At 39.4% G+C, this 13,702-nt stretch overlaps 1 protein-coding gene and 1 pseudogene across 1 annotated transcript; both read left to right on the top strand.

Moving 5' to 3' along the window:
* The first annotated feature begins 5,097 nt into the window (after positions 1 to 5,097).
* Positions 5,098 to 6,850, top strand: LOC122063452 (expansin-A23-like). Its single transcript, XM_042627156.1, has 2 exons — positions 5,098 to 5,278; positions 6,115 to 6,850. Exons 1-2 carry the CDS (start codon positions 5,131 to 5,133, stop codon positions 6,726 to 6,728), a joined length of 762 nt encoding a protein of 253 aa, XP_042483090.1. The 5' UTR covers positions 5,098 to 5,130; the 3' UTR covers positions 6,729 to 6,850.
* A 6,768-nt stretch (positions 6,851 to 13,618) lies between these two features.
* Positions 13,619 to 13,702, top strand: part of LOC122063445 — an 8,450-nt pseudogene continuing 8,366 nt past the window's right edge.

Below are 13,702 nucleotides of genomic sequence, written 5' to 3'. Positions count from 1 at the left end.
TTTTTTTAATAAAATTATCCTTCTAGCTAGGGGAAAAAAGGAAAAAAAAAGAAAAGAAAAGGCATGCATGATATATATGATGAGTTGATGCATGTGTGACTTGATGTTATGTCGTGATGAGGTGATGAGATGTGGCCTAGCAAGTGTTCCTTCCCTCGAGTTTCGTTTATTGCATTCAAACCCACAAAACCTAACACCATGAGAGTCAATTTTTCATTTAATACCAATTTTACCAAAAGAGTGAATCATCCGATTTGTAAAAGAATCATCTGACTGATCCAGATGAGTTATACCAACTGTAGCTAATCTCTATCAGTTTGGTCCGTTATATAGCAAGTTGTGGTATGAATCTATCCTTTTAGATAACCCAAAACCTAAAAGGCAAGTCAGACTTGCCACAGATGAAAGTTTATTTCCTTTGGCTACTTATTCAACAAGGAGATTAATGAAATTGATAGAAAGTTTGCCACTAAACTTTCAAGTAGGGGTGTGACTCCCAAGCCCGGACAAATTTGACCAACTAGGCCCAATCGTTTAAAGATGGCTCGGCATGTAACGATTATTAAATGTGTTGGGCCTGAGTACAACCCATTTATAAACAGTTAGTAGACGGTGCAAGGGATAAGCTTGATAGGTGCCCGATTGACCCGACCCGTTTACAAGCCCGACTTGGCCTGACATGCTTAGCCCAACGGTTTATATGTATATTTTGATTTCTTTGGATATCAAATGGTTTATATTTATATTTTTTATCAATTATTAAATGCAATATACCTCATTGTTAATTGTAAGCATTGGTTCAGTAGCAGGTCCTCTGAAGATCACTTGAGGTAGTATAGCACCAACACCACCTCAAACGCCAGCCATTAATTCATTGGGAATTATCATGCGCGAGTTGGAGGTTAATCATAATTTCTTATGGAAGTTATGATCAATTTTGGTCACAAATCACATAGGCCCTTTTTGTTTTTTTTTTGAAAGATTAAACATTTATTTGTATAGTTTATTTTAATTTTGAAATAAAAACTCTTATTGTATGCATCTTTTTATAAATATATTGCATGACTTGCAAGTAATTTCATAGAGAATTGCGGGAAACAGTGAATAAACCTGACCCTAATTCTTCAACCTTTATGACTTGTTATAACAAGTTTATTATCACCTCTATATAGTTCATTTTTCTGTGGTTTTAATACTGGAACTAAAGAGTTGCCTCTAGAAGTAACAAACATGGTTGATGATCAACCACGATAATAATCTTAAACATCTTTTTTACTGCCTTGAAAGTAGGGTTTTCAGTGGATCAGGTTGGGTCGGGTCGAGTCTTGTCGGTCCTAGCAGTTCTATACCCTTGAACCATGATCTACCTATTTAAGAAAATGAGTCAATCTCGTTTCGAGCTGGGTCAGGTTTCCAACTTAAGTGAGCTTCTCCTAATTGGGCTAATTGGGCCTTAAACATGGTAATGTACCAATATAGCCTTAAAATGGGCATTAAACAGTCATTAATTGTCTTAGATTTAAGATACTTTAATATATTTTGTTAGATCATTAACAATTTCTTCTATAATGCTCCATGTGAAATGACAATTTAATTCTCAATATGGTAAGAGCGAAGATTGCTGAGATTGGGCATAAAGGAGAGGTTACAACTTTTGTTGTAACACTCAAAGTGACAAACATATTAGCTTTCTATGGAAACAGGAAAAATAAACAAACAAACAAACATATTAGCTTCGGTTATTTAAAATAACCAATATAATATAGATGAATGCCCTATTGCAAAGATACAAATTGTCGCGAAAGAGAACAAATCCAACGGGTGATTCAATTGTGAATGGTTGGTAGTTTGAAACTACAGTCGTTGGTCTATGGCACTAGTTTTTGGATTGAGAGTGGTGGAAAATACAACCACCGAATATGAAGTTTCTTATGGTGACAATAACTCGAATGTGAAATTCTCGTATGATCTGGTTCAATATACACATTGTATGAATATTCGTATTATGTCGAAGTATATTTCTTTCTAGGTACATACATTGTGGTCACCATATTTAATCATGCAAATTAGTTTATGAATTCTATATAAATATGGGTTTGATGGACACATTTCCAACATATATGGTAGATACTATTGTAATCCGGTAGTCATTGAGAGGGGGTGAATTAGTAATTCCAATTTTGATTCCCAAAAACCTGTCCGTTATCTGACAAGGCAAACCCTGATGTACCCGTCCCTGTTTGCACACAATCGTATGCACACTTCAGCCTTTCATAGACACTTTCAAGTGTGCATACTCATTCCACATCCCACGCACTTCAATATATATAATGAAAATAACAAGCACACCTATAACACAGGGTTTTTAGAGGTTCGATAATTTGCCTATATCCTTGGAGTAATGTCTATAAGAGCCCCGTACTTACTCAGTACACTACTTTTGACTGCACCAACAGTTGGCAGTACCTATACCCAATTTTTTCAAGTTGTAGCTGATATGGCATTCTCAATGCCGGTACAATGTGCGACACCTACTGCATGGGAGCACCCACTCCCAATGCTTAGTACCTAGTAAGCACCCAATATATAAATACAGGTAATTTGGGCTTATAATGGATGCCCTACGGTCAAGCTTTACCTAGCATTTACATCTATAGCTAACCTAGAATATATACATTTCATCATATACACATGTAATGTAAATCTTGGGTTAAGAAATCTCACAGCTGGCTGCCTGGGATGATTAGGAACCTCCACTGACCAGTTGAGCCTCCACTGGCAAGCTTTCCCTTGTTCTCTTCTCTTTCTCTTGTCTTCTTGCTCTTTAATGCACCATCAACACAATTCTCAAGCTCTCTACTCGTCCCTTTTTTTTTTTTCTCTCTTGGCTTGGAGTTAATATTCCATCAATAGAGCTCACCAATCTCACATTCAAGCATTTAATGGAGTAAAGAAGCTATTCTCATAACATTAAAGCTCAACACATGGACATCAATGGAGGGGAAAACTTCTCTCTCAAAAATCGTAGCCTTGCACTTCTCAAAAATCAGATTTCTTACTTCCATAGTGTAGAGGGTAAAATTATGAAGAAACAGAGACTTGGATGGACCAAAGTGGCCTTGGAAATCAAAAGTTACACCCTCTTGAATTTAGGCTAATAGGATTGCTCCATTTGGAATATTTGAAGATGCGGCATGGGCTGCACTAGCAACATGCACAACGAGGGCGAAATCAGAGTTGCATGTCAAGCATCATATAGGGTAATAAATTCTAGCCACTAGATTTGTCAATGGATAATTAATAAGGTCCATAGGATTAGAATCAGTTAAAATACTGATGACATCACATTGACGCATGCATGCTAACGCATTCAGCTAACCCTGCACACCAGCACTTTTTTGGTTGTCTAATTTTCATTGATTGCCTTTTTTGAATTCAAGGAAAGTTGTCTCTTTCTTTACAAAAAGGTGAATGTATCTTCGTCCATTGGATTGGTTCCATGATCTTCAGATCTAACAAGATCTGCTCATAAGGCTTAGATCAGAATCTTTGAACTATAGGGATGTGAATGGTCCAACCACTCATTTAGCATCTAACAACGTGGCCTAGCCGCAGCCGTTGGATTGAACTAACCCCTCTCTCCCATATCATAATCCAACCATTCTCTTCCATATTTAACAACACAAAGCCTTCATAACTTTTACATGCTAAACCTCCCCCACTGTCCAACTTTTGAATATTGCATAAAAATCCTTAGAATTTAAAATTAAATTCTCAACATACCTTCACTTGTCAAGAGGTTTTGGCTAATATCGGCTCGTATTTTTTAGACCAATATAAAAATACGCATAAATTCTTTGTACAACAACCAATCAAGATGAAACAAAGTGCACAGGAACCGCGTCTCGATGATATACAATTTTCCAAAAGATCTGATCATTAGACTCAGCCATACAAAAAGACTATTATGCGTTTGAACCTTTTCAATGTCACAACTTTCTCATACGGAATCGAAACGCAATGAAACGAAGTGTGCTGGACAGATTAAATTTTTCTCACAAGGTTATATGGAGAACATTTCTTCCAAAAAAATCATTTTCAATACCTAACTGCCATGACTACCACAAAAGTCATCTTTTGATCGTGGATGTTGTAACTTCTTCATATAGTATCAAAGCACAAAGAAATCAGGTGCGTTGGACTGGATATATTACACTCTTAACTTTTTCATGAAGAAATCATTTTCCAAAAAAATTATTTTCATTGTCAAATATTCCCCCAAGCGTAAGTAGTCAAAATTTGTCAGTTTTGACCTAGAATGCTACACTACCTACTATAGATGTATCAATCCACTCCATGCACCCCATGTGGCTCTATTATCTTATCAGAGATACTGAAGACTGTCATGTCACCCAAACTGGTGACGTCATCACCTTCATGTGGTTGAGGTTGCCAATAAGGACAACCATAAAGCAACAGATACTAGATAGACGCAACCTATCTATATGGTTGAAAATTGCCACATCATCTGTTATGTGGCTTAAATTGGATTAAGCATCCTGCCAAGTTTCGTGAAACAATTTTCTACCAAAATTAAAGTCATTGAGCTAAGGTATACATGAGATGTTTAAAATTTTAAAATTTTCCTAATATTTGGTGTATGGAATCTCTTAGTGGGGACCCGTTAATTGAAGCTCAGTTTCTCCCGAGAAAGTAAAAAATTTAAGTCAGTTACTCAATTTTTCTTTATCCCTTGCAGTTTTGGATTATCTGCCTAATATTCCAAAATGTCTAGTCAGCTTCCTTAATTTCATAGCTATTTTCAGTAACTTATAATTTACTCTATTAGTTTTGTCACTGTCGTCATACATGTGTAATAATTAGTTTCAAGTCCAGTAAATAAGATTCCTTCTATATCTCGTCAATTTCATGTGAGGCTGAACAACCCTGTCAGTCTGGCTAAAAAACGCCTTCTGTGCCATATGCATTGGCTAATGAGAATGTAGACGGGGAGCATCTTCAACGCACATGGGGGCAATGTGGTCATTTTGCAACTCCTGTGTCTAGACACTATAAAGATATGACATAAGCATGAAGGTTAAGGTAACTAGAGAGATAGAGAAAGGAAGGATGGCTCGGTGTTGGTCTAGGTTGTGGGTTATAGTAATGGCTTTCTTGGTTATTGGTGTAGATTTGAATGCGTTTGTGACCAAAAGTGATGGGTGGGAAGCTGCACATGCGACGTTCTACGGTGATATGAGTGGCGGTGAAACCATGCGTAAGTCATAGCTTGTGACTTGAAGCTCTTTTTTACCTTCTGGAATGAAAGTATATTCATGTGTTTGGCATTTTTTCTAATTTTTATGATGACTTTTTTATTATTTTATTGTAACAATATATCATTACAGTAATAAAATTTTGGGAGAGGTTGAAGGCAGGGTGGCCCTCCCTCTGGCGGAGTGTATAGAAGCATCAACAGGGGATAGGATTTTTGCTTTTCATAAGAGGTGGAGTGGTCATTTCGTCCCCCTCCAAATCCTCTCCAGTGGCTGGGCTTCCCAAAGAGGTATCTGGCAATTGGGAGGACCCAGGCATGCACCCCAACATATGGTCAGGTCCTCCAGCCTTTAGATGATTCGCGAAGGAGCTCAATCATTGGAGAGGATCCTAAGCCCCCCTTGTGTTTAGGTGCAGGGCCACACTATCTTTCAACTTCTTTTCCCAATAATTTATGTGAAAAAGAACCTTGTGGTTTGGCATAGGGAATGACCAACTACAGTCCTTGAAAATAGGCGGTTGTGAAAAGACACCCTTGCCCCTTATTTTTCAAGAGCAGTTTTTGGCCGTCTCTTACACTAGACCAGGCAAGGTTCCTCCTTCCAAATTTATTTTTATGTTTGCAAGAACTTTAGTATAGTAATTTCTTATATTTTAGAAAGAAAGAATGTAATTTTATATTCATTTCTAAATTATAGTATTTTATTATTTTATTGAAATTTTTTAATCATACTTTAATTCTTTTTCCCTGTTTTGGGATATCTGAATATTGAATATATATATATATATATATATATTTTTGGGTAAAAACTCAATATTGATTGTTTGTGGCAACAGAGGGAGCCTGTGGATATGGCAATCTAATAGAACAAGGGTATGGGCTAGAGACAACAGCTCTAAGCACAACATTCTTTAACAATGGCCTTACTTGTGGTGCTTGTTACGAAATCATGTGTGACAATACCTTAACACAATGGTGCTTCCCAGGCACCGTCCATGTAACAGCCACCAACTTCTGTCCACCAAACTATGACAGGCCAGATGGGAATTGGTGCAACCCTCCATTGAAGCACTTTGATCTCTCCCAGCCTATGTTCGTCAAGATTGCACAGTACAAGGCTGGCATTATTCCGGTTCAGTATCGACGAATCCCATGCGTCAAGACCGGAGGCTTAAAGTTCGAGATGAAGGGAAATCCTTACTGGATATTGGTGTTGGTGTACAATGTTGCCGGTGCCGGTGACATTAAAGATGTGAAGATTAAGGGTTCCAACACAAATTGGATACAAATGTCAAGAAATTGGGGCCAAAACTGGCAAACTGATACACAATTGTTAGGGCAAAGTTTGTCATTCCAGGTCGCTACTAGTGATGGTAAGATGGTGCAGTCTGATAATGTTGTACCAAGTGATTGGAAATTTGGGCAAACCTTTGAGGGGAAGGAGTTCTGAAGATAAATAAATGGACTTTTACATGATTGTGTGAAGTTGTATTGAGTTTCCTAAATAATGTATTGAACTTGGAAAGCCCGTTTCAGTGAATATTAAATTGATGTTTTGTTTTGTGCCTTAAATATTAAAACTATGGTAGACTTGGCAGAACATTGATTTTTTTTGGGGGGGGGGGGAGAGGGTGGGGGGTGGTGGGTAATATATCATAAATCCAAAGAACTTCCCTGCAATAAGGAAGAAAGAAAAGAAAAAAGAATCGAAAGAATACATGGAGAGAACTCCACAACACACTCGATGGCAAACCAAAGAAGAAAGAAGGACAAAGCCAGCCCTAATCCACCCAAACACCGAAGCCGACCCATAAAGGGTCCGAGTACCAAAGCCCTACAAATACCTAACCAGAACTTTTAGACAAGAAGAACCGGTCCAAAACAATCAAGCACTTGGACATACTCCTAGTATCTCTGTTTTGATGATCACACATTACCGCCTAGTGCCATCTCGCCCCTTTTGAGTGGTAGGGAGTACCGTCCCACCACCCACAACAATTTGAATCTTGCCACCCTCCAACGAATGAATATCCTGACCTACTCCAGCACCCAACACCAGGCCAGGTAGTTCTACAGGAGACAAGTAAAAGGTAATACGTTGGGTTGGCACTAAAGGCCTTTCCTCCCCAAATCCGATCTGCTATTTATAACACCATCAAGATTTGGGCTTTGATGCATAGCCTGAAGACCCGAAACTTGTTGCACATAAGCAGAACAACAGTCTCTCTTTAATACGCCATCCTCTATTGCAGTTTCCACAATCGAAAAATAAATCTCAATACTTTTTATTTTTTTTAAGGAACTGTCCAAAGGGACTTTACTCACGCACACTAGAGGGGAAGGGGGATGATAGGAAGGGGGGAGGGAATACATGTTACAAGAGTCGATCCTTAGACCTTCCACACTCCTGACATATGCTCTACAAGCAAAGAGGCTACAACCACCCAATACTCAAAAATAGATTAGCAACATGCGAGGAAAGCCTGCTAACAAAAAATTCCTTAGAAACAGCTCAGCTCTCACGTTTTCCTGGCAACAACCACCTATTAATTGAAAATAAAAGTGCAGATCAGGTTCTCTCGTACGGGCTGATCCACTCATGGAATCCACCACAAAGTTGGTTGTTGGGTGGATTCCATCTGTCTAGATCAGTCCCGTATGAGAATGGTTCTCCTACGAGGACTTATCCACTATCTGAAAATAACCCCTTTTTCATCATACATAGCAATTGCATCAAGGAAAATCAATCATCGCTTGCATAAACTTTAATGCCCAACCGGGCAAAAGATAAATGTTTCATAGACTTAGTACGGTTATCAGTAATCAAAGGATAACCAAAAACACTTCCAATAGACCTCAAAGCATCAGTCAACCAGTACTCGATAGGAAGATTTGGAAGAGTAACCTAGACTATAATATTGCATAAATCAATCTTTCCCAACGGGGAAGAAGGGCTCCATAGCTCTTTTTGGTACGTACTAGGAACCACCTTCAAGAACCTTAGTTGTGTCCTCCTCCAAATGAAAACGAAACACAAATAGGCCTCTTTCAAGAAGATTACAGTCCATATGACAAGTAATCCGCCATTGCTTCAACATCTTAGTAAAACTAAAAGAAGGATGAACTGGAAATGGACAGTTCCAATAAGATATCATTCTTGAACAAAAATCAATTTTTTGATTTATTTCATCTATTCCATGACTGGAACAGGGGGATATTTGTTACACCATGATTTTGAATCGAAAGAGAGATTTCAAAAAACGGCAGATCTATTCATTCTATCAATAACCAAGCCAGATCTGATGTATCATAAGGGATTTGCCTTTTCTATTGATTCCTATGGATTGGATCCAAAAAAATTCTTGAATGAGGTATTCAACTTCAGGGGTGAATCAAAAAAGAAATTCTTAATCCCTTTTGAAAAGAAGAAGCTTCCCTGGAAAAGAGATCCGCCCAAGTTACACCCTTAGCATTTTTTCCTTTATCCTCCACTTGACCAGGAGCAATACCTATCTCATTCCCTACTCCACAAGGACCACCACCAATCACAACAACTCTATTATCTCCTGCTGAATCACCATGAACACCTCCTCCCATGGCCTGAAAATCAAAACCCAAACAAGAAGAAGGGCCAATAGCCGAAACTATTGGCCGGTCCAGTCAGCCATTAAACTCTCTGGTTCCCAAAACCAGTTTCCCGTAGTAGAGAACATTTACTAGAAGGTGAAAAGAAAACTGACCATTGAATCTTGTGTCTATATACAATGGGATTTTCTTATTATTTACTTTTTTTGCCTCCTGTTTTATTTGCAAAGTTATTTAATACCCTATTTAATGCAGGAGTAAAAAAGGTATAAAAAAAATATATTTTTTTAATTTGGCATTTAATATAGTTCCCATATGAAATGACAGATATACCCTCGTTGAAAAAACTGCATAAAATTATTTTGAAAATAAAAAAAAGGATATTAAATGAAATTATCAAGTTTTAAACACACCTATGGAGATGTCATTCAAACACTCCTATACATAATTGTGAGGGTAGCAGCCAGAAATTGGACTCATGCATCGATTCTGTCCTCTCTTTCTCTTTTTAATGAGGGAGGAGTGTGTCGTGTGTGCTTTGCTTGCGGGCACTGCACAGCCGTATTGTCGCTTGGACATATGTGGAGGCCTATTTTGCAAGAATGTAAAATTTGTCATTCTAGAAGGGGGCTTAATGATAGTCCAATACGGAGATCGGGATCATACAAAAGGGTTTGGAGTCGCCACCTAGGATTATGGGCCTAGGACCCGGGGATGGGCCCAATTCCGGAGAAAAGGGCCCGATAATTGGTCTGGTTCAGAGATTTAGGGTAAGTGTCAGGTTACAGAGTTAGGAAGGTGTTAAACACCTAATTTTCCTGGTTCAACTAGTCTTCCTACTAGATGCTTAAGAATGAACATTTTTCACAATTATTACTATTCAACATGCATGGCTAAGTTATCACACATATATACATTGATTGAATTTAAACTACTATGTACACTAAAACAAGGTTTATATAAAATCTACATGATGACAATTTGGTTGAGAAACTGTATCTGAACTTAACCCCTGTTTCGGATCAAGAGGGGTGGGCCCCTGATTAGTACTGGCTCGGACTATGTTTTGTGCTCTCCTGGCTCAGGGGAAGATGGTCTTGACCTCCAACTTCCTTTCTTGAGAGATGCTGACTGTAATGATGTTCGGATAGGGCTCCAACAAGGAACAGTCACTTTCTGATTTGGATTCGGATAGAGCTTTGGTTAGGGAAGGTTATTTTCGGATTTAGATTCAGACAAAGTTTCGACTAGGGAAGGCTATTTTCGGGCTTAGGATGAGGTGGCACTCCGATAGAGCTTCCGCTGGGGATATGCTAGGGGAGGGCTAGGCTGAGCTGGCACTTTGGCAAAGCTTCCATTGGGAATGGCTATTTCTGGAAAGATTCCAGGGGCACTCGAACAGGGCTTCTGCTAGGAACTGCTATTTTTGAAAAGAAATGGATTGACCTAAAAATGGATTGAAGATCCCCAAAGCCCCGAATAACACTTTGAAGATCCAAACAGAGTTCCAGATCTTAACAAAGATCTCTTCGTAGACCCAAAGAACCTCAAGAGGGAGGGATTTCTATTTATGGTAAAACCCAAGAACACTCAAAGGAGGGGGTTGAAGAACACATTATTTTTGAAAAATATTAGATTAGACTAAGAACTTGGATTAAAGATCTTCAAAGTCCCGAAGAACACTTCGAAGATCCGAACAAGATTTTGGATCTTGACGAAGATCGCTCCGAAAACCCAAAGAAAATCAAGAGGGGGAGGGGAGGAGAGAGGGTAGAGCTTCATTACTATGGAGTGAGATATGTTTGGTGTGTGAAATCCAAAGGAGGGGGTATTTATAGGTTTTTTTGGCTAATGGAAAAGAGGGAACATCTTTATCCAACGAACGAAAGAGGATTTTTGGACTAAAGTGGGTAAAGAGGGCTTTTATTCGATGGGTAAAAAGGGGTTCTCAGACCAAAATGGGTGAAAAGTGCTTTTATCCAATGGGTAAAAGGGGGTTTTTTGGGAAAGAGAATCATTAGCAAAAAAAAAAAAGGTTCTTTGATCTTAAGTGGGTGAAGAGGGAATTTCTTCTCCCATCGGGTCAGGGGAATATCAATCTCGGCCATTGACGACAGAGCGTGAGACTTGACCGAAGTGCACGGTGCATGGTCAGTATAGGCGGGCAGGCAATGTGTAGCAGTGGCAGCACACATGGGCGGCAGGGGCAACACACATAGGCAACAAGCATGGGCATAGGCATGGGCAGCAAGCATGGGCAGCAGTGGCAGCACACATGGGCGGCAGGGGCAGCAAGCATGGGGGTAGGGGCAGCACACATGGGCAGCATGCATGGGGGTTAGGGGCAACACACATGGGCAGCATGCATGGGCAGGAATGGCAGCACACATGGGTGGCAGGGGCAGCACACATGGGCAGCATGCATGGGCAGCAGTGGGCTATGGCCAGAGGGCGCGGGTCAAGGCCAGAGGGGGTACGAGCATAGGCCTGCAAGGGCACGGGCATGTAAGGAGGGGGCGCAGGCATGGGCCTGCAGGGGCGTGGGCATGTACGGAGGGGGTGCGGGCATGTGCGGAGGGGGCATGGGCTGGCTAGCATACCTGTGCCGCAGCCCATGGGCGCAATCATGAAATTTTTCGGCTGGGATCACGGGAGATCCTTCGGTCCAATTTTGACTTACCATATATCGTCGGAATCGTACTTTCGAGCACTATCCATCCGTACGGTCATCTTGATCAGATTCCTTCGTATATAAAAAGTCAAAATTGGACCCTCTTCTCTCCCGCGTAGGGGTTTTGAGGGTTTCAGGTAGGGGAATGTTTTCCAGGTTATCTGGGTAGGTAGGGGATGAAATTTAGGGTGTAGGGATTTTTCCAGGTTTCCAGCAGGTTTGTCAGTGTGCGTGGCATATGTACGGGAAAATGTAATTTTCCAGGAATGATTGCGGGAGATCTGACGGTCTAATTTTGACTTGCCATATATTGTTAGAATCGTATTTTTGAGTACTATCCATCTATGCAGTCATCTTGACCAGATTCCTTCGTATATAGAAAGTCAAAATTAGACCCTCTTCTCTCCTGCACGAGGGTTTCCAGGGTTTCTGGTAGGGGACAAAATTGGGTGTCTACAATAATACATGAAATAAACAAGTTCTCTGTTACAAGTTACAACAACTTATCATCCTAGCACAATTTGCTAAGTTTGGGCTGCTGAGATTCAGGATCTGTATTCTTTGTTAAGTACAGACTTAATATATAATAAAATTGTAAAATTTTACGATAGCAAGTTAAGGGAAGAGCTATTCTCCATCCAACTAAAAAAGTAAAAAGAATCTCTAGAAATTCCAAAGATTTTAGAATTGTCCCAAGAGTACTGAAATGCTTTTGGATAGCTGAACAAATGCCGGAATATTGTAGAAATTGTTGGCAGGGGGCTGAAAATTCAATTTTCTCTTTCGTACTGAAGTTAGCTAGGAATCTCCAAATTACTCCAGGAAGGTTGCGAAAGTGCCAGAATACTATTGAAAACTCCCAAAAGGCACTTTTTTTGCCTAGAAGAATTATTTTTCACTACTATTTTATTGATCGAGGATGTATTATTGCAATAATTCTTGCTAAGAAAAATGCCCATGTTGTGGCAATTCCACCCAGAAGGTAATGAATGACTCCTATAACATGTCCTTGTAAATACTCAAGGCTGTAGGCTTAGTAGGAGGTACTTTTAGTTATACCACTTTGGGATCCCGTTGAAGCGCCAATTTTCTCCAAATACAGCTCTATAGCCTCTTTTGGGGCCCCAAAAGTTTTTTTGTCTCCCATTTTCCATTCATATTAGCTATATTTTGCAATTAGATTAAAAATATGTAATTATTTCATGCATTTGCATACCTCATGAGTTAGGGTTTTTTGGCCCTAACCCAGGCTCTTGTTGGCATACCAATTACCATGTATGTCACTGCCGTGATGTATTAGTATATAGAATCCTTAAATTTAAACACAAACAAATAATTTCAAAAATTGTATCTACAGATCTACATATATTCCAAATTCTGGCCTTCTTCAATTAGGTTCTCAAATCAATCAAGGCTGGAAAAGGCTAAATGATTGAATCTCAAACTCATTCTGGCGGAACCTTCCGAGTCAGAATTTTGATTAAATCTTGAACTTATTCTGGCGGAACCTTCGGAGTCAGAAAAACTATACAAAATTTTTATTGAGATTATGAAACTGTCATCCCTGGTAGGTTGTAATAATGCTGGTATTATTCTAAAATATGAATGTGGTATGTGATTTGAGTGTCATCCTACCAGACCATTTCAAAACCAGTGGTTAGATCCAAGAAGAATTCAAAACCCTGAGAATCTTCCCATTTGAAATGCTGGGAACTACGATTGACCTAATGCCTGTGAAGGTTACGTAGTGAGTTTGACACAATCAAATCTAATCATAACCATGCACCATTATGCATCCATTTAGTATAATCATGCTCATATCTTGATCCCCATCCCCTGCATGTCTTCTATATTTGCATACAGAACTACGAATAGCTTGATCCATTTTCAGGGTTTGTAGGCCAATTGACTCAGTCAAGTGCATCAACTTCCATAGACACATCTAGTGTGCCCCCCCCCCCCCCAACCTCATCCACACACATATATTTGACAATAATATTTACACTTAAGCAGTAACATTAAGCAGTTTAGTATCTTGGACTAATTAGTAAAACTGATTAACATAGGAGTTGATCTACATAGAAATGTCGATAGAGATTGGCCATTGGCCGGATGGAGCCAGGTGCATAAGACCTTCCCAGCATGTAAATTTGCACTTACTCGGATAT

The sequence above is a fragment of the Macadamia integrifolia genome, unplaced genomic scaffold, assembly GCF_013358625.1.
Source record: "Macadamia integrifolia cultivar HAES 741 unplaced genomic scaffold, SCU_Mint_v3 scaffold1326, whole genome shotgun sequence".
NCBI lineage: Eukaryota > Viridiplantae > Streptophyta > Magnoliopsida > Proteales > Proteaceae > Macadamia > Macadamia integrifolia.
The sequence above is the reverse complement of the archived record's forward strand: the minus strand, read 5'-3'. Positions and strand labels throughout refer to the sequence as shown.

Excerpts from the sequence above, each read along its gene's own strand:
- LOC122063452 (XM_042627156.1), top strand. The coding sequence starts at position 5,131 with ATGGCTCGGTGTTGGTCTAGGTTGTGGGTTATAGTAATGGCTTTCTTG. Across the intron at positions 5,279-6,114 it reads GAGTGGCGGTGAAACCATGC|AGGGAGCCTGTGGATATGGC; the intron begins GTAAGTCATAGC and ends TTGTGGCAACAG.